General features: G+C 39.6%; 1 protein-coding gene across 1 annotated transcript in view; it reads right to left on the reverse strand.

Annotated features, from left to right (window-relative positions):
- Positions 1 to 2,113: 2,113 nt before the first annotated feature.
- SPATA7 (spermatogenesis associated 7) overlaps positions 2,114 to 24,149 on the reverse strand; it is a 34,949-nt gene continuing 12,913 nt past the window's right edge. The window contains exons 5-13 of the mRNA XM_088539743.1: positions 16,353 to 16,486; positions 11,812 to 11,901; positions 9,106 to 9,578; positions 7,688 to 7,754; positions 6,656 to 6,723; positions 5,395 to 5,448; positions 4,001 to 4,078; positions 3,258 to 3,315; positions 2,114 to 2,558 (exon numbers count right to left, since the gene is read on the reverse strand). Coding sequence (XP_088395869.1) covers positions 2,142 to 2,558; positions 3,258 to 3,315; positions 4,001 to 4,078; positions 5,395 to 5,448; positions 6,656 to 6,723; positions 7,688 to 7,754; positions 9,106 to 9,578; positions 11,812 to 11,901; positions 16,353 to 16,486 — 1,439 coding nt within the window. The 3' untranslated portion in view covers positions 2,114 to 2,141. The remainder of the gene's footprint in view (positions 2,559 to 3,257; positions 3,316 to 4,000; positions 4,079 to 5,394; positions 5,449 to 6,655; positions 6,724 to 7,687; positions 7,755 to 9,105; positions 9,579 to 11,811; positions 11,902 to 16,352; positions 16,487 to 24,149) is intronic.

Raw genomic sequence — 24,149 nt, forward strand, 5'->3', positions numbered from 1 at the left:
AGTGTGTCTGTGTAACAGGCTCAGGGAGCTTGGAAACGAGGGTCCTAGACAGGAGGCAAAATCCTGGTTGAAGAGGGGAGAGCTATTTGAACATGTCTAAGTATTTCGTTTGGCTCTGTAGTCGTGTCCACCAGACCTGACCAGTCAGCCTGTGTTATAAAGTCCTTTGTGCAGATGCAGGGACTAGTTCCCTGGGTGCCCCGTGCCCTCCGATTCTCCAGGCCAGGGAATGCAGGGGGCGTTTCCTAGCCCCGGAGAAACGGGATTTGCTCACAACAAACCTGCAGCTCGCGATAAACCTCCTCTGCCCTGTTCGGCATCAGCCACGTGGGTCTCCTTTCAAGAGGACAAGAGTGGATGGAGGGACACAAAATCCTCACGTTCTCTCCCCTGCTTTCCCTGGGCAGGGAGCTCCCGCTGAAGGCTGCGCTTAACCGCAGGCCACGCGCACAGCCACAGACACGGCTAAAATAACCCCCTCTGCTGACACAGTCAACAAGTGTAGTTTACTGTTACGGCCAAGGCAGCCAGGAAAGTGCCTTTTGCTTCCCTGGAACTACGTGCCACACTGCAGTGCTCAGATGCTCGGGACTGTGCCAGGAATGGGGCTTTTACTTGATGGTGTTTTTGTTCCCTGTTTGTTTTGGTTTTGGTTTTAAGGTTAGAGGGATAATAATTTCCAAAAAGTTTGTGCACAATTGGGATCTATGTCAAGTGGAGCTCATTGTAGCAGGTCACTTAGCTCATAAAGTAACGCTCTCCACAGACAACCACGACCAAGGGGGGCAGGTGGGTGAGCTGCAGGCACGGGGTTTGGCTGCAGAGGAGATTTTGGGGCAGGTTTGTTCCTCAAGCGCAGGTAGAGCAAGGCATGCACCTTCCCAGCGTACTTCTCAGAACCCTTCTGAGCTCCTAAGGCCAAATGCAGTAACACAAAAGGCCAGGCAATAAATGCACGTGGATTAGACTAAGAACCTTGGGCTCAGGTTGTGCAATGCACTCAGTAACTTAAATTTAAACTTCAAAATAGACCATCTTCTCTCTCCTCCTTGTACAAGATGCCACAGGTGCCTGTTACAGGGGATTGTTCTGGTCCTCAGTACCCAACGTTTTTCCCTTCTCCAAAAGAAAAGCTCAGCACAGATCATGAAGGCAGCGCTGTCATCAGTGCAGGAGCTGGGTAACTTGGCCTTGGACAGTTGGAAAAGTGTTGCAATATTCGCTTTTGAGAAATTCCAACTGAAGCATGGGAGAGCCAGGATTAAACAGCACAAAAGCAAGTCAAGCCGTGGCCAGCAATAAACGTCCTTTTCCAGCAGGAAAGCTGACAGGAGCATCAGCAAAGACTTGAATGCATCTTTTCCTAGAAAACAGCTCTTTATCCCTGTGGGTACGAGGAATAAGAGGGCTGAGTTTCTGGGTTAAGGTTGATAAAATGATCATTTACCAGCCTCAGAAAGAAGTTCTGTTTGGAAAGCTGCTCGTCCCCAGTCATTCCTTATTTCACTCTAGGTAATGCACGGGATGTTCCTAATATTCTGCAAGTACTGTAAAAGCAAAAAAGACTGTAAGAACGTCAAGCCTCATCATTGGCATTTCACATTACACAATGGGCTAAGTTCTAAATGACACAGAATTGCCCCTTCTGGCAGCATGGACCAATACCTCTGCTCTGCAGATAGGCAGGATAACATGTTTTGATGAGAATAAGCTGAATTCATCTTACAAAATACAACCTCGGATGGGATCTTGGAAACCACAACTGCATTAAAACCATGTCATTATGTTGTTTTATTTGTTATAAATAAAAACAATAAATATTTCATAATTTATCAGAGCTAAGGCTTCCTAAAAAATATAAATTAATTTTACTCTCAGAAGTATCCCAAATTCTCTTAAATTCTGAGTTATACAATTATAGATAAAATATACAAAATTTTTTTGATAGCTGACTTTGCAGTCTACATTCGTACAATTAATGCTCGATTAACAATACCCTGCTCAAGAGATTGCAGCAGTCTTTAAAACAGAAACACCAAAGATGAAACAAATAATTTAGTATACTAATAATGATTTATTCTGTGAAGGGCAGTTCTCCACAGAACTATCTCCATCCCTAGCTAGCAGCTAAATTTTGGCTACTACTCTGGATAGCCAGGCGAGAGCTGAAGGGCCTCTGCAAAGCTTTCTTCAAGGTCATCCAGGTCCTTGTTGATTTCCAAATCACTGTCACAAGTAATAGAGTTTAAAGTGGCATCAAATGTGGGTGAAATTCCTCGGCCACGTTCAGATTTCGCAGAAGAGCGAGTGTCTGTCGCAGCATCCATCATTTCAGCCACATCCGGTGACAAAGCCCCCTTGCTCTGCCTCTCCCTCGACGTCTCCAAACCCACGGGTGATCGGCGCGCGGTGGCTTCCGTCCACAGCAAGTCCCCGGTGCCGAAGGCGCCGTCCCTGCGCGCGGCCTGGCTGTGCCCCTGCGCTGGGCCGGCGGACCCGGCCTCCTGCGCGGCCCCCAGCTCCTCCCTGAGCACGTCCAGCAGATGGCGCATTTTCCTCTAGGACGGGAGGACGCGGCGCGGGTCATGGCGCTGGGCAGCCCCTTGCCCGAGCCGCTCGCGCGGGGCTGGCTCTGCGGCCGCAGACGGCGCTGCTGGCGGCCAAGCGGCCCCACGGGACAGCCCGCGCCACCCCACGGGACCGGCCCACGGGACAGCCCGCGCCACCCCACAGCACGGCCCCACGGGACAGCCCGCGCCACCTCACAGCACGGCCCCACGGGACAGCCCGCGCCAGCCCACAGCACGGCCTCACGGGACAGCCCGCGCCACCCCACAGCACCGGCTCCACGGGACAGCCCGCGCCACCCCACAGCACGGCTCCACGGGACAGCCAGTGCCACCCCACAGCACGGCTCCACGGGACAGCCCGCGCCACCCCACAGCACGGCTCCACGGGACAGCCCGCGCCACCCCACGGGACCGGCCCACGGGACAGCCCGCGCCACCCCACAGCACCGGCCCCACGGGACAGCCCGCGCCACCCCACAGCACGGCTCCACGGGACAGCCCGCGCCACCCCACAGCACCGGCTCCACGGGACAGCCCGCGCCACCCCACAGCACCGGCCCCACGGGACAGCCCGCGCCACCTCACAGCACGGCCCACGGGACAGCCAGCGCCACCCCACAGCACGGCCCCACGGGACAGCCTCAAGTCCTATGTGGAGGGTGCGACTATGACCAAGGTGGTACCTACCTCATCCAGATGGTGCTTATTTTCTTGTATGTGATACTCAAACAATTCTTCCAGGACTCTAAAAATAAACAATCAAACCTTAGGCAAGACATTTTAAGAAAAGGAAGAAAACAATAGTTCAGCACATTCACATTACATTAACGACACACTTTTTTCTTTTTTTAATGTTCATTTCTTAGCTGAATGAGACCATTAAGACCATTCTAATTATCCTCTGTCACAGAGTGTCACCTCGGACCTGTTTCCTCCTGGCCGCGTGCGGTGGCAGGCTCAGCTTCGGACAATACCCAGATGTGATCTACAGCACAGCTCTATGTGCTTTGGTCACGTATCAGAAAGAGGAGCTAAGGAAAATTTGGGAGTACTAAGCAATACATGATTTGTATAGTAATTTTCTAATAACTAAAAACATGATTTAATAACCAGTGAACCCCTATCTGGAGTAGTATATAATCCTTACACCTGTGTTGGAGAAGACTGAATTCATATGGGAAGGGGGACAGACATGATACAGAGATATGGAGCTATGCATGTCATGGTAGACAGCAGGCAACTAAAGCAGAGTAGGTCTTTTTTATGTAAAGAAGAAAAACAAAGGAAATAAAATAAGAGTGAAGGTAATGGTATTTTAAGTATTTTTAATAAGCAATTAAAAGGCAAAGAATGAGTAATAACTTCCCATTCTTACAGATTCCATTTGTACTTGACACAGCATCAGAAATTTGAAAACACGCATATCCTACCTGTTAGAAAATAGCCCGAACTTAAGAATTTCATTTGTTACATCTTCAATGAAAGTCAGATATAAAAGCTCCTCTTCTCTGCAGGGAGAAAAGAAAACCCAATGCTAAACATTTACAAATAGAGATACCACAATACAATAGGAATGATTACCTTTAATGAAAATGCTATTTAGAAGATTTTATAGTTCTTGGCATCAGCTGCTAATTGTCATAAAGTGAAGTCTGTCAGGACTAGCATAGCCCTTCATTCAGTTTGAATAACAACAAAAAAAAAGCTATGTATAAGTGTCAGACTATCAGAAAGATTGCTCAGGCATTCCACGCTTATGCTATTTTCTGCTGTGGGTTAAATATGCACAAAGATGCTGAGTGTGGAAATAAGGCAATCTTGGGAAGTTTTCACAACCTGCTTTGCACTCAGAGGAGCTCAGAGGGCAGAGCCCCCCGGGAGGAGGGCACCAGGCAGCAGTTGGGCCAGGGGCTTCATTGGCTGCTGCACCCTGGAGCTGCTAGTCCTCATGGAAGCCCAGAGGGACCTGCCGACAGCCCCCGCTCCTTCAAAAGGACAGCACTTTGAAGTCCAAAATGTTAATGCTAATCACTATAACTGGGTGACTCTCCTAAAAAATTGAGTTCACTTAAAAAGAAAAAAGAAAAAAAAAAAAAAGATTTCAGTGCTGTTTCCCTTTCAAAGTACTTTTCTAATTATCCCTAAGTATCCAATCAAAATCTACAGAACCACCCCACAGTTTCATATAATAAACAGAAAATCAAAAATAGCATCATTGCATGATTTTAATTATGTAAAAGTTACCATTCAGTCTAAAGTGTCATTTTTTGTTTCCTCTAGAGTCAAGAGTAGAAGACAGCTAAAGATGATCTATGATATTAACCTTAAGATACTTAAAACTAGGTGAGAGGAAGATTGTTCCCAAGGTCACAAAACAACGAATTGGCAGCATTTGTGAATACAACTCAAACCTCTACTAATTCTCATTACATTTCAGACCAGAAATATGGTTAGACCGCCCTTCTACTTGGTATTTTATCTTGCCAGGATCAGCCTGAATCTCGATTAAACAAGAATTAAATACATTTAAAGTGCAGCCCCTAGATAGTAGTAGCAATTTGTCTTCTAAAGTTATTCTTAATTTTTGTCATTTTAGATTCATGTGAAAATGTGAAGTATTACATAACTTTATATTTTTATATATAAGATTTATATATATCTTACATATAAGTTGTTCACGGTATGAACATTCTATTTTAGACTGTGAACAAGACTTTATTCTAAGTCCTTATTTAGTGTTTCAATTGTTTCATCAATTTTGAATCAGGTTTTCTAGTTTATTATTGCTGCAACCTAGCAGAAATAGGGACTTAAACATACTTACTGAGACTGGAATTTCCTCCTTGCTGAAGGCTGCTCAGAATACAGGAGTGTTGATCTAATCAGAAAAAATCAGAGGGTAAGAAAGAGCAAAATGCAGCGTTATAAATACCTGCACATTACCCTGCATCTCCCTCTCCTTTGCCCTTTGCCCACTTCACGTCTTGTAGGAAAAACAGACAGACAAAAACCCCAAGCCCCTCACATCCTGCTTCAGTAGCAAAAGCCACTGCTCACTTTCGAGCCTGAAAAACTGTGTGTCAGGAGAAGTGTAACACCTCACTGGGAGCTGTGCTCTAAAACTGCTGCTACGACCTCAGCGTCACTCCAAAAGCGATACAGAAACCTCTTATCCATAAAGAGTGCTTTTATTTACACAGCATTTATTCAGCATAGGCTCTCTATGTTTATAAGGAGCTCATACATACATATTAACTGTAGGAAGACAACTGCAACTTAAAATGTTATTATTTCCTTTTCACAGTAATATCCTCCACGTAATTTCTCAAAACACTTTCCTACAACTCAAATATTGAGCTACTAAACTTACTTTTAAAAAATATTTCCACAGGGCATAAGCATGCTTACAAGAATAAGATCTTTATATAAATCAAAGAACTGAACTGTGGAAGAATAAATAAATGAGTGGAAGCTTGAAGTGAGCTTGTTTATGCAGCTGGGGCTCTAACTAAAGTCTTGCTTGTTTGTATTTTTCCTATCATGAAAAAGCTAAATTGCAGCTAGTAAAAAAACAAAACAAAATAACCTGAAATCTCTTCCCTTTTCTACCTTTAGTATTATATACATAATAACTTGTTGCAACTGAAGTATTCAGCTGCTGTAGTATCAGCAGGATGAATCAAAAACCTTTTTTTTTTTCTCCTTTCTTTCAGGAGCTAAGACAAGACTTAGATAAAAAGGTATGCAATCCAGGAGTTAAACATAGAACTGCGTAAGAAATATAGAGTTTGGGAGCTCAGATACATGTTCAGCACTAACAGCTGTGTTAACTCCATCAGTCTCACTCTGACAAAAAGGAATATTCACACATTTCGGACCTCTTTTTCTAAGCTTCACTGTGGAACTCGATCAGAAGAAAACTGTAACTTTTGAAGGTGTGAAACCATTAATCTAAAACAAAGAGAGTCCTGTGGGAAGAGACTTACAGAGAGAAATGGCCAGGATGGCTTATAGACCTAAGGACGAGCTGTACAGAAAGCAACATGGAAGGTTTCACATGTTTCTTTCTCCTGTAAATCAGGTACCTGGGGAAGGAGTGCTGAAAAGCAGATGTTCTCTCAAACTTATCCAAAATACCTCTTTTATCTTCAGCCTACAGCAGAGATAAGATGTATTTTAGCAGTGCAAATACATAGCAGATTTTACAATCAAAATTAATCTAGTAACTGTAGGTGACTGAGCAATTCTACAAATCTTGCATCTTTTTTGAGAAAACTGATACAATTGGCAACAGAGGGTCATCGGCATTGAAAACATCTCCAATTTTAACCAGGGGTGATGGGAATGTAGGAAGATTTCTCCCCAGCAAGAAGATTTTTCTGAAACCCAGAGGGGGTCATGTCACCAACAAGAACAAAATCCAGTATGAAGAAACAGGAATGAACACTCTAAATCACTCCTCCCGAGCCAGTGGGAAGGTAAAGTCGTCAACTACCTACATTTTAAATGCTAATACCCCAAAAAGGCCAGCAAGGCTCCACAACTTATGGTTGTAGCTTTTACAATAGCCAAAGTCAAGTCAAATGTGACAATTCTGAAATGCAAAGTTCTTCATGGAACTGGCTGAAGCCTCCTGACTAACCATTTAACTTTCAGTGAGGTCAGCTGCAGATGCAGATCAATTCAGGTGCAGCCACTGTTCTATTTTCTATTTATGTATCTATCTATACATACCATCTATCACTCCTCTCCTCAAAAAAACGAAACAACTACTTGCCTTATTACGCCAAAGACATGACTAGTCTGAACTTGCAGCCCTTCTTCACAAAGAAAGTCCCTAGTTGTTCAAGTCATTCTCTTACGCTTGACAGGACTATTCATTAAGAACTTACTGTCTGTACACTGGCTGCCAGATAAAGCACAAAGCAGGAACCTGATTGGACTCTTGAATGCAAGAATGAGCATGAATTAAGTGAAAATATCTTTAGGTTTGAAGATAAATTTGATTTAATGTCTTTTGCATGATCCCCTATCAAAGATGATGGCATTCTGTTTCAACTTCAAAATTTAATAATGGCAAAACATGAAATTCCTAAACTAGATCAGGGTTGTATTACCTTCATTGCAATCTTCTGGTATTCAGTCATAACTCTTCTCTCAGATGCTCTGTCTGCAGAGGGAAAGCTACAAAATTTTGAGATGCGTTAGGTCTCTAAGAAGCTCAGTTACAAAATATGTAGGGTGACAATTTCAGCACCATGATGGGAATTCAAATGGGAATTCAGTTCCCATAATTTAAATGGAGCCTTCGATTGCCCAATTGGGCAATTTTAAAAATTTCAGCCAGACCTCCACTCACATATTAAAAGTTATACTTGATCTTGAGTCATGACAATAGTCATTCCTTTCCACATACTAGAAACTTCAGGAAGAAACTTCATCCACTAAGATCTCAGAGTCTTTGAAAAGTGGGAGTCTTTGAAAATTTTGAAAGCTAGCTGGTTGAGCAAGCACAAGAATGTTAGTCTTGATTTGATTTTTTTAAAACCATGGATTGTTGGGAGAAAACTTGAGAGTATTTTCCTATACATACACAATATCTTAATGCCCTAAGAATTAAGTTATTCTATTTTTCTGCAATAACAGTGTTGAGAGCAGATTTTTTTCTCTTCATCACAATGCAGATTCCCTTTTTTCTGTTTCTCTTTTTGTATTTCTTTTTGCACAAGAGAACAGCTTCAGTCAGGGTGTAACCAAGGTGCCTTATATTGTAAGTGCTAAATAATCTCTTAGGTCTGAGGTACCCCCTGCAGCTACAATTGGTCTAGGATCAAGATGTCCTGCATCGTGCAAGGACAAAAAGACAATTAGGACAAGCAGGCAGCAAGGACACAAGAGATGCCTCTATGAAGTAGCATCAGGGAAAACAAAACTAAACTAAAACTGTTTAATGTACTAAGTTCAATGCAAAAGAAGAATGTATTTTTGTATAAAGATTTCATACAGCATACCTCTTAAGGAATTTAAAGTAATAAAAAGTCACTGAAGAGATCACATTCAAGATTAAAATGCATGAGATATTAGTTAATGAATTGGAAGGTATTAAACTACAGGGGGGCAATGCAAGGAAGATTTTAAGGCTCACAGTGGTAACTATTAAGAAGACAGAAAGGCCAACCACAAACCAGGGAGAGCAGAGCTAAAAAAACAAAGAATGACTCTCTCCAGTGGATGTGGGATCCCACAGGTTGCATTTAGTGGCACTTTGTATCCATCTTAACATGTAAACTCATATAGATGAAAGTAATTGACCAGATAGAAAACAACAAAATTTGCCCACCCACCAAAAAAAAAATCTGTTCCAGTTTTTGCTAAAGTTATGCAAGTTATATTTGTTATATTCTGGAATAATTTATAAATCCAGAATATTTTTTCTGTTTTTACGCATATGCAAATGAGAGCAGATTTGTTGCTTTAATGCAGATTCTTTACAGATAAATTCCACAATTGCAAAATAAAGATTTAACCTCTGTACCTGCTTACATCAGTCTGTGTTTCAGCATCCACCTGCTGCTTATAGCGACTTTTCCTTTTCCTCCGCGCGGGAGTGTAATACCTGTACTGTGACAGGAAGGATTTAGCATCTGATATTAAGGTGCGTGGAGTAAAAGGTTTGTGACTACTAGTAAAGAAGTCAGAGTGCCTCTCTAGGAGATCCCTGCTGTATACCTTGGATTTAGTTTCTTGACGCTGCTGGGAATGACTGATGCCGACAAAACTATCAGTGGAGCAACTACATGAAAGTCCCGAGGTTTTTCTTTGTGGACTTGATGTCCTGACACTTGAGTTTGAGTTGTTAGAAGTATTTCGAGAATATTTTCTGGAATATTTTACAGGACTGAAGCGAACCAAGTCCTGCTCGCCGGGAGGCAGCAGTACTCTAGGGCAGTAATATGCCCGCTGAGCAGAGGGGAAGAGAAGGTTGCTGTCTTCTGCTTCCAAGGAACTCTAGAAAAAAAGAAACAAAATTTAATTGTTCTGCAAGTTTTGCACTTTGCACAAGTTGGTGCTCACAGCTATTACTGTTACCAGCTCAAAGGTATTCTCTATGGAAAGATTTTCCATGTTTTGCAATGTCAAAACGGTTTCAGAGCAGCTCCAGGGGTGGCAGATTTTAACATCTATCACTGGAAGTAGGAGGAGAAAAAGAAAACAGTTTCCTTCATTATCAAAACACGAGTGCCTTGTTATAAAATATTGATGGCTCCATTGAACCAGGAGTGTCAGTCATTTTTGTCCAAAGGTTCTATAGATTTTTAAGTCAGGGAACTAATAAATCAATGCACTGAGGCAGATTATCTCACTCGGGTACGCTCTGTGTGTGCTGCCCATACAAGTAAGGTAAAAGACATTATCCACAATCATCCTGCTCAGGGGTTCATACTAGGAAGTGTGAAATTGGTTCCTTTCTCCCAGACATCACTCACCAGCCATTCCTGCGGGATGCATATTCTGTGAGAAGCAGTGCCCTCTGATACACCTCAGGCCCACAGAACAGGGCTGCAGAGTGGCTGGGGACACAGAATAAGAAAACTCTACCTGGCTGCTCACTGTCAGCATGACCCTCTTCCCCTTCCAAGGTGGGAGATGAACACCTTTCTTTGGTAGGGGAGCACAAATACAGGAGCACACGTCTCATAACCAAATCCTGCTCCACGAGGAATTATCCTGACTGCCATGGTAAAACAAACCATCCTAATTCAGTCCAGCAGAGCCAGCCATGTTCCTATCCTCTTCTTCTGTCTCAGCCCAGCAGGTACTTGGGCAGCTGTCCACACCAAAGGCAACAGGGCAAGCACGTAGCTTACTGCAGTTAAAGACGACAAAAACAGCCTCCTGAGTTTACAGACTATTGGATTTCAGGAGTTCCTGGAGAAAAGATATAGCTGCACTTGCTGCCAAACTATTCAGCAGACTAGAGTTCAAAAATATACTTCAGTTCGCACAAGAAAATCCATATTCAATAACAGTATTAATTCCAAGGAAACAGTTAAAAGGCCACTAGCTAAACAACAGCCCAACAGAGACAACAGTAGAAGGTAGCAGTGTTACTGCAGTAAAGTGTAGGCAGTGGAGGGTTCAGACTAGAATTGTAGTTACCTAGCCCACCCCTTACCAAAAAGTGAAAGAAGTAAAATCTCAGTCTATTTTATAGTCTATTTTAAGTCCAGGTATAAAACTCAAAAACGCCAAAATGCAGTTTCCTGTACCAGTGTGTGATGTGTTTGGCACTGTCCCTAGGGATCAACACTGTCCTAGCCACCCTTGCTGACGTGGTAGCAAAATCAAAACAAAATGGGATGCCTTGCTGCAAAAGCTCACGTACACATACTTTTAAAAGTCTTGAGTAAGATAAAATTTAGTATAATGAACCAGTCTTGAGAGGGGTTTCTAAGGAGAAAGCCACATGTACCAGTGAGCAGTGATGACCAAGACCATAAGTCTGCCCTCTGCAAGGCCAGGAGTAATTCACCAACAAGCTCAGTTTTAGCAAGTCTGCGTCTCATAAGGAAGGTTGCATTGATACCAGATACAAAAACAGTTGATAGCCTAAAAATTTGAAAACTAATTCTATCACCAAAAAGAATAACTGCTTTGGAAGGACCAGGCTTGTTTGTTTCTGCTTTCTTTTAAAAAAATCTTGATGATAAAAAAATTTAGTATTATTCCTGAGCTGCATCATTGTGTCAATGTGCAAAGACAAGTAAGACAGCAACAGTGTTAAATCTAAGGTACATAACTACATGGTCATAAGGTACAAATGACATAAGGTAGTTTTTTTTTTTTCATAAAATGAGAAAGAGTAGATCAATAGAAAGAAATTTTATATCTAACTTACAAATTTTGCAAATTCAAAGCATAAATACTTGGACAGTCAATGTGTGCTGGTTAATGTGGTTACCTTGCGCCTGTGAATAATTTAGAAACATCTTATCACGTTAATTGTTGTATATTCTTTTTCTACATCCCTTGAGACAAATTGTTCTTAGCACATCACCGGTTACTGACAATTCTATTCATCAGTGAGAGGAGCATATGACATTTTGTGATGTTCAGGGACAGACATACTGCAGAGTCAGAAAGTGAAACCAGAAGTCTCATAGCAGCAAAAGTTTGTATAAGCTAACATATTTTATCCTTATATATAACTATTTAATGCAATACAAGTTCTGCTACATACAACTATATGATGGAGAAGAGATGCCTCGTGCTGTCTGCACCCAAACTGCTTAGCAGAGTGACGCCAGGAGCCAGCGTCTGCCCCGAGGTCCTGGAAGAGCGAGGGACAGAAGCTGTGACATTCTGCAGCATCTCACTGGGCACTGCCATCAGCATCCAATTTCTAAAACCAGTTAAGGTCCAGATTAAGAAAAAAAAAGCCTTAAAGTTTAGGTTCAGATAACAGAAATTAACTTGATACACTTCCACCATCTGAACGAAGATCAGGAAGATAAGGTGGGACTTATGTAGGGCATATGACATGCATAAAGCTCTGACATGATAAAAAAAGGAGAAAAATAAACACCTTTACATAGCAGAATGTGTTCTAGTCATCTCTGCATTATGCTTCTATTAAACAAAGAAAAACTATTAAGCTGTAGTGTTACATTACTGAAGTAATTGCAAGATGAGCTCCTCTATGGAAAGCTACTTAAACATATGCTGGGATGTGCATTTATTTTCAACATAGCACATTAACTGCCAATTGTAAAGATTCACCACGCTGGTCTTTGAGCTAATTCACGTGAAAACCATTTTATGAGAGGCCCTCATACAAGAATGGATTCAGTGCTGCTCTTTTCTGCCTTGATGCAAGAGAAACCTGGAGAAACCCTCACTGTTCAAAGGCAATCAGAAAATTAGGATGTGGATTAAGGGATGGACGGGTGATTTTCCCCACCAGTGAAGTGTGAAAAGGGACTGACTACCTGCAAAAAGAGCAAAAGAAAGCACTCGTGGGAAATTTTCAAGGTAATTCATAGTGTTTGTGAGGCTTTTGAAGTCTCCTGTTGCAGAGACTAGAAAAGGCCAAACTTTACCTAAATATCTAAACATATTTTTATTTCCTGCATATATAAATTTGCATATAAGCTGTTTATATATATACACACACACACATATATATGTAGCATACCTAGTAAATATATGTAGGTTTTCTGCTCTACAGTTCAATTTTTTTAAAAGGGTGTTTCCAAAAGCAATGACTTTTGCTATACATAATACATTTTGTCATAAACCTGCTGCATTTATTGCTTGAAACTACACTATTCCATTTTTCCCTTTCAGAACTGCTTGATATTTTACAAGAAAACTCAAGACGATGAATAAACATTTTGCACCATGCTATAAATAGAATAAATATTTAATATATCAACTAGTTTCCCATGAAAATTAAATCATAGAACCTACTGCTGCCATGAGTATTTCCTTCATGTTCCCACACAATTTCCTCCCCCATCTATGCTATAACAGTGCACAAAAATACGCATACGTGCTGACACCTAATGCAAAGAGCTAATTATTTTTAGCTAGCTGAGCTGAAATAAGCTGCTCTTGATGGTGTCTCATGTGAACCAACTTAATTTTACTACTACAGCATAATTAAGTGCTGAACCGATAACTTGCAGCAACAATGCCAGACAAACACCCGTGTTAGCAAGCTGTATAATGAGGTTTATTAGTGTAATTGTTTGCTTATAAAATAGTTGCAATGGTAGCTCAGCACTATGGAAAAGAGATAAGACTGGAAAGTTTCAGAATTTGCCTATATCGATCTTTTGAAAAGCAAATTCTATACCCCTTAGTTTGCATTTATAAACAGCTCTGTTTTAGTAGTATATACTTTTTTTTGCCTTTTTTTTCAGTTATTAATTTGAATGATTTCTGGTTCCTACCACAAACATGAGTGGACAATCGGGCTGATTTTCTTCTCACTTGATCTTAAGAAATCATAAAGTCTCAGAAAAAAGAGGCTGAAAAGAACATCAAGCAGCTCTCTGCAGTCCAAAGGCAATGACAACTATATCAGCTGACTTTTGAAATTGATTAATATTTTAACAATTTATTTAGCAGTCAGAAATACCTATTAATAGGATTACCAGAACAAACAATATGAAATACAGTCTTGTTCAAATCAGAGACTTCACTCAGAGAGCCCAATCCAGGGTTTCACTTCAAGAGATCGGTCACACTAATCTTCTGCAATTTGACTCATTGAATCACTGAGCTGAATGTCTAAAAATCCAATTAATCTTTGCACAGATTTACGCGAGTACGGCTTTCCTTTCCTGCCAGCTGCATTTCCCCATGGGAAGACTACTGCTAGTGGCATTTTATGGACAGGTCTTAGACTCTGCCTTTTACATCGGAACAGAGCCACATCAATAACTCACTAAAGAATTCACTACTAACACTTCATCTGGTGCACAGATAAATATCTGACACCTACAAACATGTTGTTCATTCGTCCTTCAGGTTTTAGTCTAAATAAGGCACTAAATAGTGCTTTTAAATATATATTTATATATTTAGGTATTCACAAACACACATAAACATAATGTGAGCCACCTTTTTAGCATCGTTGTCTGTAGTTTATCATGCTGTTTCGATCAGCTTTCACACATGGTGTCAACCATCATTATTATGTTATACAGAAAAATGAGAGTAGGAGAGAAGCAAAGCTATTCCTAATACATCTTTTTGCTCTCCCTGACCTTTTGCTTGGCTGTGAGAAAAACTGTTATGTCCTTGCAGTTATTTATTTGCAAAGGATCCCATCAAAATACTGCATCAGGTGTAGTTGGTGCTCCGCTAAATGTAGGGAAATGCATCGTGCACCAGCTCTCGTGGCTGAACCCACAGCTCTAGTTGGAACACTTACATATCACAGTGATATAAATCCTCTTTAAGATATAGTGATTATAGTCCCAAAATCTAGGTAAGCACAGCAGAAATAAGTTCATTATATACTAGATTCTCACATTACAGTAACTTCCATTTATAACCGGATATTACCTAAATTTATTGTTCAGGTACAATTAAACCTTTCTGCAAAATGGCCAAAGAACAGGCCAGTCAGGTACAAAAATCATCACAAGTAATCAGTCTCCTAATTAGCTCAGTATATAACACATTAACTAGATGACAGAAGTTAAAAGATATGTAACACGCATTACATATTTTAGAGGAAATATTTTAGTCCTTTTTCCTCTTACCATGCACAAAGCACAGCCTCAAAAGAAAGCACTTTCTGTGCTCTACTGAAGCATTAAATAATAACGAATGCAACTCTGAAAAATGAAGAATGAGGAAATAAAGGCAGAGTAAACAAGGACATAAGACTTATCAGAATGCATAAAAAACTGAATGCTAACAAATGAAGCTTTTTGGAAATACAATGTCAGATGCATAAGTCAAAGCTAGTTAGCACACATATAGCCTAGAAATCCCTCAGGTATTGACCTTGCTAGTGTCAAGGGTTATTGACCCTATACACTTACTGCTGTACACAGTAATGCTGTATTACAAGGGTTATTACCTATACAGTTACCTCTTAGTTTAATAAGCATTTTACAAGAGCCTCACTTTACTAGGCAAGAAATCATGCATTGTGAAAGTCATGACTTTGGCTTTTGTATTTTCATGCTTTAATGTAATGGTGGCAAAGCCAGGAAAACTCTACTTGTGTTTTATTCTTGCATTGCTGCTATAATGATATAAAATGCTTATTAAGTAGAGAATCACATCCTGCAAGATGCAAGACCTCCTTGGAGGTCTGGAGTGCTCCAAGACTAATTGCATCGGATTTCTTCTGAGTCTCATTCCATCCCAGGAACCTCCTAATTCAAGAATACCAGATCCTTAAATCCTTAAACAAAGGATGTATAATCTTTTTTTTTTTTTTTTTTCCCCTAACGACAACTATGTTACCAATAATGTGATTGCTTGCTGTGGTAAAAATTCTCTATGTTACCATAGACCTTAATAGGCAGCTTTAGAATTTGTTGTTGTGTCACCAACGAACATACTCTGATGACTAAAGACCTGAATTTAGAATGGCTAAATACCTTTAACAATACATTCAAAGACACCTGATCAATGAAGTAGAGTTATACTAGAAAGAAGCAGAGGAAGTAGAATTATACTAGTTATGCTCTACTACACTAGAGTTATACTAGTTATGCTATAGCAGAGCATATGAAGTCGGAACTCTTTTTTTTGGAAAATGAAGTGGGGAGCTCCCGGAGACCCCTCACACAACCGTTTGCACACGAGCTGTTTGCATGTGTCAAAAACAGCTCCACCTGAACAAGAGCTCAGCGGTGGGACACAATCTACTCTTGACAAAACAGGAATCACAAGGCTAGAAGAAACTTATAGCCAGTGTTTATCTTCTTGAATATAGAAATAAAGAAAAAAAATCCAGTGTTTGCCTCCTGAAAGAAGGTGATCTGTGTTACGTTCCCTGTGAGGGAGGTTCTTAGATTTACAGTAGCATCTTGTATCAAAATCACCTACTTCACTAACATTTAAATACAGTAGCAGTTTTTGCTGGTTAATACAGTACCATCTTTTTGCTTAATCTTTTCAAACTCCTTCAAAAATATGTTTAAACTCTCCAGAGTTCCTTTTAAATACATAATAGTTTACCTAAGGAAAAAAATAAGTAGGAAAATGCTACACTAAGATATCTACTATTTTAAACAAAATTAAAATATCTACCTTTCCCAAAGAGGAAGACAGCACCCTTCCGCTCTCTCTTGAGCTGGATCGTGAGGCATTTTTACCCTCACTCATCTCCTTTTCACACCTGGCTATCTTCTTTTTCAGTTTCTCTCTTCTTTGCTGGTCTGCAACTTAGGAAAGAGACAAATAAAGTTTGCCAGGTTCAAATGATTTTTTTTGGTCATAAACAATTTTAAAATGTTATAGGGGTTTCCTGACACTCAGCAAAGTCACACCATTGTAATAGGTTCCACTTCAAACATTCAGCAATTATGAAAAATTACCTCTATTTAAAAAAAAAAAAGGTAAAAATAAGATTATGCTGATAGCTGAAGCTAGACAATATTTTACAGCCTCTACAATTCTACCCAGAAAAGCTGGGATTTCTACTAGAAAATCTAGTATTGTTTACAGAGTACCCTGCCGTATAAGTTTGCACTCATCCTGTACTCTCATCTGACTATTCAGCAAAACACAAAATGTGAAATGTCCATAAATTTGTTGCATACAAAATTCATGCTCAAACCATGGAAGAGCAGATAGCGCTTCCGAAGTACAGAAATCCACTGCAAAGCAATATGTTCATGCCACAGACCTAAACAAGGACAGCAGACACTGCAAAAGGGCCACTGCCAGATCAGGAGGGAAAAAAAGCTTGTTAGTTTATACTGGTAAGATCCTGGCCAAGATCTTGTTCATAAGATCTGTAACACAGAAGAGGAGTTGCGTGACTGCACTGTCAGGTACCTCAGAGAAGAGCCCAAAAGAAAGACAAGGTAAATTTTCTGAGTTTGCTCTTCATCACCTACATCTATTACAAAATTTCTGCATATTGTGAGCACATATATGTGACCAACGATAACACCTGCAAAGCTCAATAATCCATCAGAAACATTAATAATTTAATTTCCAGAAGTCCTACGTAGTAGAGCGCATTTTGAAGTCTGCATGGACAATGAAACCTGCTTTACCCTTGCCTAGACATCCCATTCATTTACATGGAGCCAAGTTCATGTGCTACTGTGCAGTTTTGTTTGATACAGACATAGGAGTTCATGTGACACACACACAAGCAGGCAGAACATCTTCCCCGACTCCTCCACGGTTATGTATTCAGCTTGCACTCTGGTAGACCCCTGTCTTCATGCACATTACTGCAATTAATGCATGGAAACGTAAATAACTGTGGGTTGGTGGGGTACATTTCTCTAGAAAGCTGGGAACCCCAGCAATCTGAGGCTCAAGGGAATTTTACATCAGTCTTTAAAATCTACTTCTCTGTGTACATTAATTCTACAGATATGTTCATCTCTGAATTATTTAATGTGTGTTCATTTTATCAAACACTTTAGATCCCTTTTAAACTAGAAATGATTCTTTCAGATGCAAAATCCTTGCTCTCATTTCTCAGGGAAATCCCTCTTTCTCTTTCTTTCAGTTCTTACCATTGACATGTAAAATATGAAGTAATTGCTTTTCAGTTGCTGATTTCTTCAGCACACTCCATTAGAGTACTTGCAACATGAAGTTGCTTTTATTACCGAAAGTCATTACCTAAAGCTATGATAAACTAAATACTACAAAACTGAAATAAATATATGTTTTGAAGGAAACAAATATACTGTACCTTTAAATTCATTAAAGCTCAGTATTTGTCTTGCTACTCAAAATTATTGCTATGATGCTATTCTAAATTACCATTATTTCTAATTGCATTTGTCCTCAAAGTTACAACACACTCAGAATCATCTAAATGTCAGAAGTTTCATATGTTTGAAATAAATAAATAGACTCGGCCAACAGAATGTTTGCATGTCTGTAAAAACTGCCTTTCTACTGTTTGGGTAAATGGCTGAAATGAGTGTTGAATTAATATCTAGAGAGACATAGTGACTGAATGACAAAGCTCTACAATGCAAGTTATAAGGAAGCAAGAACATCTCATTTTGCAACTGCAAGTAGATGCCTAAAACACATTTCCCTGCACTCAAGAGGAAAGTGGATTCACTTAAGACAACAAAAGCTAAAATGTGTCATTGCATGTTCTGCCCACACAACACAGCTTAAGAGAGTTTCTGGACAACTGTGAAGCAGTGTAAATGTTAGTGCAAAACTCAGTTCTTCTGCTGTTCCAATTCTGCTGTGTGCTTTTCAGCACTTCACAGTGGGGTTTTTCATGTCTTGATGATAGAGGATTAAGACTGAGATTTAACACACTTGCCCAGACCTTGTCTTTACTACTGGAGTTCAAAGCTGGACAAGCTAACTCCTATGGATCTCCAGGACTACTTGTTATCATTATTATTCTCAGTCCAAGCATGGTATGTGCCTATGTGTTCTGAAAGAAAGAGCAGGAACCGTGCCCGGACATACCTTTGGCTGTCGGAATGACACGAGGGACACAGTCGCATACACGGGAAACTTAAAGCCTTTGCCCCATAGCAAACACACACTGAGCTCAACTCAGCTAACTCAGGGCCATAATGTCCTGTATGATGATCACAGGGCACAGCAGGTATATGCAAAGCCCAGTGGCACCATTTTCAGTCTAGATCTGCTATAACAGCCGGGAACCGCAAAACCTGCAAATCCAGAATCAAGGTAAAGTGACAACTAGCCCAGAGGCAGTGAGCAAGCAACATGGACAAGGGCAGAAGCACATACCCTTTCCCCAGACAGGAACTGCAGAATCCAAACTTTTAGTTTAGCTTTAGCTAGACAGAAAATGGTATCGTACAAATACCTTTTGAGGCACTGAAGCCTTTGAGGTACAAGTAAAATTACAGCTGCTATCTGCTCGGATAACACCGCTAAACAGAATCACGTGTGCTGCAGCTGTGAATATATTAAACACAGAGAATGAGACTGGCATTCAGGGACAAACACGCAGTACTAAAAGGGAGAAAATATATCTGTTAATTGGGTAAGGTTTCTCACCGTCCTACATGTCTTCTGCTTCAAATCAGTCACGAGAACACTGTCTTTGGTTTCCAGTGAGATTAAATAAACTATGTATTTGATACAGTTAGCATACTGTCATGAATGAGGACAAAGTAAATATCAACTGAGTTCATTACAAGGTACTTAATAATTTCACTGCAAACAGCTTTAATCATATTTTGCCTCCAGAAACCTATCATACTTATAAAGTCAAATATGGGAAAAAATCAAGACAATGTATGTATTTTGTTGCAGATATATGAAAAAAAAAATTTATCATCTCTTCTAAAAGGAAAATATTTAGGAATATAACATATATTTAATGAACCAAATTACATGAATCTCTTAGCTGTAAATAGACACTTAATAGACACTTAATGTATCTCATTAACTGATATGTTGAAAACCACCATGAGGATTTACAGTATAGAAAAGAGATAATATTTTAGATTATAAACAAAGTACTGATTTTTGCATTCACATAAATTCACAGTCTATGAAACTGTAACTTATTCCACCCACTCCAGAAATCTGTTCTGCTAATTCTGCTGGCAATGAGGAGAAGTATAGGAAAAGATAAATTAATTTTAGAAGTTAGAGCTACCTATTGCTGAATCAATCTAATATAGAAATAACACTTTTGTCTAAGCAAACACTCTTTTCACAAAGTTTAGAGCACACTTAAAAGCACAGATCATACTTTTCTAACATATTTCTCTGTTAGAGTACTCCCTCTATAGGCTTGATTCTTTTCGCTGTAAGCCCAGGCTGCAGCAACATTTCCAGACAAGCACTTAGAATTATAAAATTAATGCCATAAAACCTAGAAGAAAGAACAAAAGTCAAACATATCACACTCCTAGGTAGTCTGAAAACCCTGTGCACACAAAGACATGATCTGAAATATTGTCCTTTGCTTTGTATTTCGAATTGCTACATTAACATTTGTCACATCATGCCATGGGTGGCAGAGTTAACCTTCAAGTTATTTTTTATTTTTGATGTCAATAAGTTATGCCAGACAACAAAATATTAATTAGATTGAAATTGAGTTTAGTTTACAGAAGAGCAAATCTCAAAAGAATTGTCCAAACCTGACCATTTCTCTGGTGTGTTTTTACATTCAATAGAGATTCCTCCAGCCTTGTTTGGATCAAGCAGAATGTTACTCAGAAAAGGAGTGTTTATATCAGCAGATCTATTTAAGAAACATGATACTACTTGGCCAAGCTACTAATAGCAGATTCTTGCCATTGCTAAAGGTTGGAAATGAAGCCTAAGAGCGAGACAGGAATCCTTCAGAGGAATTCCCAAAGAGAAGCACAGGATTATCCCAAATTTATCCACCTCTGAGTCACACGGAGACTTCCCATGCCCTCTCGTAGATGCTTCTAGAGGAACACAGAGGTGTGCGTGCGAGCGAAGCCGTGCTGCACCAGCACCCAAGAAACCTTCTGAGCTGCCCAGGTAAACCTCAATTTCCAGAGAGGGTCAGGCGGGCTCCCAGGTGGGTTAGGACAGTGGGTTTTGTCCAAGGGCGCTGCTGGACACCCCATGGGCAGTTTAGACAAACTATACCGAGCTGATGCTGCGGCTAAGTGGAAGACAGGTAATTTTATTCTAGTTCCATGCATGCCAGGGGTATTTTGTAGTCTTCAGCAAAAGTAGAAAAAGGCACAACAATAAGAAAAAACAAACATTGGGCACATGTTAAAGTTGGATAAATTCAATTAGAAATGAGAGACTCTACAAAAACTCCATGAAAAGTTTATTTATAGATCTACTGAGCATGTTTCTTAAAATTAATTACCGCCCAATAAAATGAAAGAAACCCTTGTAATAAAAAAATCCAGATTACTTCAGTTAAAATTGCAGATTGACAAAAATGTTTACACATTGAGTTTTCCTGCTCTCCAGGGATTCAGACTTGGTAAATATTCTCGAATACTTTTCCAAAGACATATCTGAGCTCTGAAAGCCTAAGCATTAGAATTATCTGTTTCCTGTCAAAGGACTTAATTTAGTTGCTTATAATTTTCACTTTTAAAAGTGCATGTGTATAAACGAGACCCAAGAGAAAAGTTGGCAAGGATCAAAAGCAGGGAGATTTAGGGAAAGATTCATGTGAAACAGCAACAACAAAATATTTAAGCCTGCTTTTCATAGAGCTATCTTTTTCATAGCATAAATTATGGACACCAATAGTGCAAAATATGTTTGCGCTCACCTGGAAAATTCAAATGTAAACACAATACAGAATTATATAGCAATAACCATTTCTTCATTATCTTACTTGAATCTAATCCCAAAAACTTAAAAAAAAAAACAATTTACTGACTATACTGAAGCCTTTTCTCCTACTTCCCCATTCAAGTTTCATCAGTGCTAAAATAGATTTCTAGTGGGTATCTTCTCAGTGTACCTTTTTTTTTTTTTTTTTTGGGTATCAGAGACCTGCATTCCCAAATGCTCTGATCACTGGGCTGAGCCTGTACTATCAATATGCTCTGTGGAAAAACCACTAAAGATATAGGTTGAAAAGTTAGCACTGTTAGAAACCAGGCATGTGTAGGAGCAGCTGTCTCACTTGGCATGGCTTTTGTCAAGTTTTCTGGCACTAATGCCACAACTGCAGGCTTCTAATGGCCACTGGTATCAATCAACATGCTTGGACTAATTCTGAACATAGAAGTTTCTCATTTCAAGAAGTTTCACATTTTAACAACTATTTTAAGTCAATAGAACTGATCTAATACACGAGAACATGTTCGCTGCTAGCCCAGCAGCTCATGGCAGCTTGCCTGCTTTTGCTGACATCTAAGATAACGGGGAAAGAACAGTGGAAACTAAATCCACTTTAAGGACAGACCACATTTAGATGCCCAGGGAGAATGCCAACTACAGTATCATGTTTAATTCTTAAACACTAATGACTGATTCATGGCAACAACCCAAAGGGAAATACTCACCTGCTATTTTAGCAACACACAAGGACATTTTTAGAGGAAGTTTCTCAACACTGCCTGCAGGAATTCCCATTTTGCAACTCTATGCTCTTGATAAATCTTAGCATTTCAAACTGAAAATGTACCCACCCTTCCTAAATCTGTTTTTTTTTTTTTTTTTTGCAATAGAGAGAGGAGAAGGAAACCCTAATGGAATACAGTAAGACAAGGAATAGAAAAAAGACAAAAGTAACAACAAGCTTCTGTTGAGGCAATGACAGGCACAGAACTACCAGGCGAATAAGGCTGTAACCTCCCCAGAAGCACTGAGTGGATCTCAGTCACACTGTGGACATTCAGTCATACTGATATTGCATCTGTTTCTGGATAAATTACATGCCCTAACCCTAGCAAGAAAAAAGCAAGTAATTGGATTGAAAACACTCTAAAAATCCTTTTTCTTGCTTTGTTTTCAGTACATTTTGAATATTCTCACTGACTGAGCTATTTGCTGTCACTTCTATATAATCTTTTATAAGAGAGAGAAGAAAAAACATTACAGAGTTGATCAAAGACACTACAAATGATACCTAGCACTGAGCTTTACATCTGAACATTTATATTTGACAGAATTGCTATTACACTACCGAAATCTATTGTTATATAACTATAAAGAATTATAGCTACAAATAACTATAGGGAAAAAAAAACATGTTTCAGATAAGAAATCAGTCTAAATAATTTTCAGATTCTTTCTGAAAACCTGCAAGTTGTTAGTTAGTACTATAAAGAGATCTTAGATGACAAAACATATCAAGAAAGCATATCGGAAAAAATATATGTAAATCTTCAGTATGAAAAAGAAAGGATATTCTAAAGTAAATGCTAAAGGCATATAGCAAAATCCTGGACCTACTGCAATTCAGACACTTTTGCTATTAATCTTCCTGGACTCACAATTTCAGGTATGGTATCTAAAACCCTTATGCGCCACAGTCCCAAATTTGCCTTTTAAAACTTTATTACCATACTTTCGGGTGAATTCACTCCTAGTCCTGGCAGTGTTCAGATTGGACATCAGGAAAGATCTTTTTGCTAGCCAGATGCTGTGGCTCTGCAACAGGTCTCTCAGGTTGCAGAATCTCCATCCCTGGAGTTTTTCAAACCTTGAGTGACCTCATCTAATGTTGGCAAATGTCCTATCTCAAACAAGGGGCTCTAGGAGTAAATGACCTCAAAAGGTCCCCTGTAACCAGCACTTCCCTTATTCCATGGAAGAAGGGCAGAGGTTGAGCTTCTGAAATGTTAGGACAAATGACAGTGTGTACTCACCGCGTTGTTTAAGAGCAATTGGTAGATAAGAATCTCTATCTGGTAGAAAGTTCCTCTTCTGAAACGCTAATAGAGCCAGCAAGCAATCTGTAACTTCTAGCTGTGTCTGGCAAGTGCAGAGTCCTAAACTCCAGTGAAATCAGAGATATTCTCTCCCTCTCTCTCTCAAAAAAAGGGGGGGACTGTATCTCCTACAGCAAGAATAAAAAATAGCTGTAGCATTTTATGCAGACAGTGTTGGGAACGTGGCGAGCAACTTCCAATGTGGCAAAATATAAAAACAATATGGATGAATATTTGAATAAAAATATATTGCTTACATAAGTTTGTTTTTTTTCCTGTTTTTCACTCAGTCTTTCACTAGAGAACATGAAGAGCTTCACAAAACAATACCTGAAAACTGGGGCAGAGACATAACACTACCTTGAAAATGGACTTTTAGGGAAATACACAACACTGTTTATTGCTTTTATTAAACAGATTTTTAAAAATGGCAAATTCATTGTCAACTTATAATTGTGTTTATTTCTCTCAGTGAGAAATATCAAACAAATACAACACATATTAGAACTAAGCT

This window comes from Tinamus guttatus, unplaced genomic scaffold (assembly GCF_059628265.1).
Source record: "Tinamus guttatus ecotype Peru unplaced genomic scaffold, ASM5962826v1 Tinamus_guttatus_pri_ptg000048l, whole genome shotgun sequence".
Lineage (NCBI taxonomy): Eukaryota > Metazoa > Chordata > Aves > Tinamiformes > Tinamidae > Tinamus > Tinamus guttatus.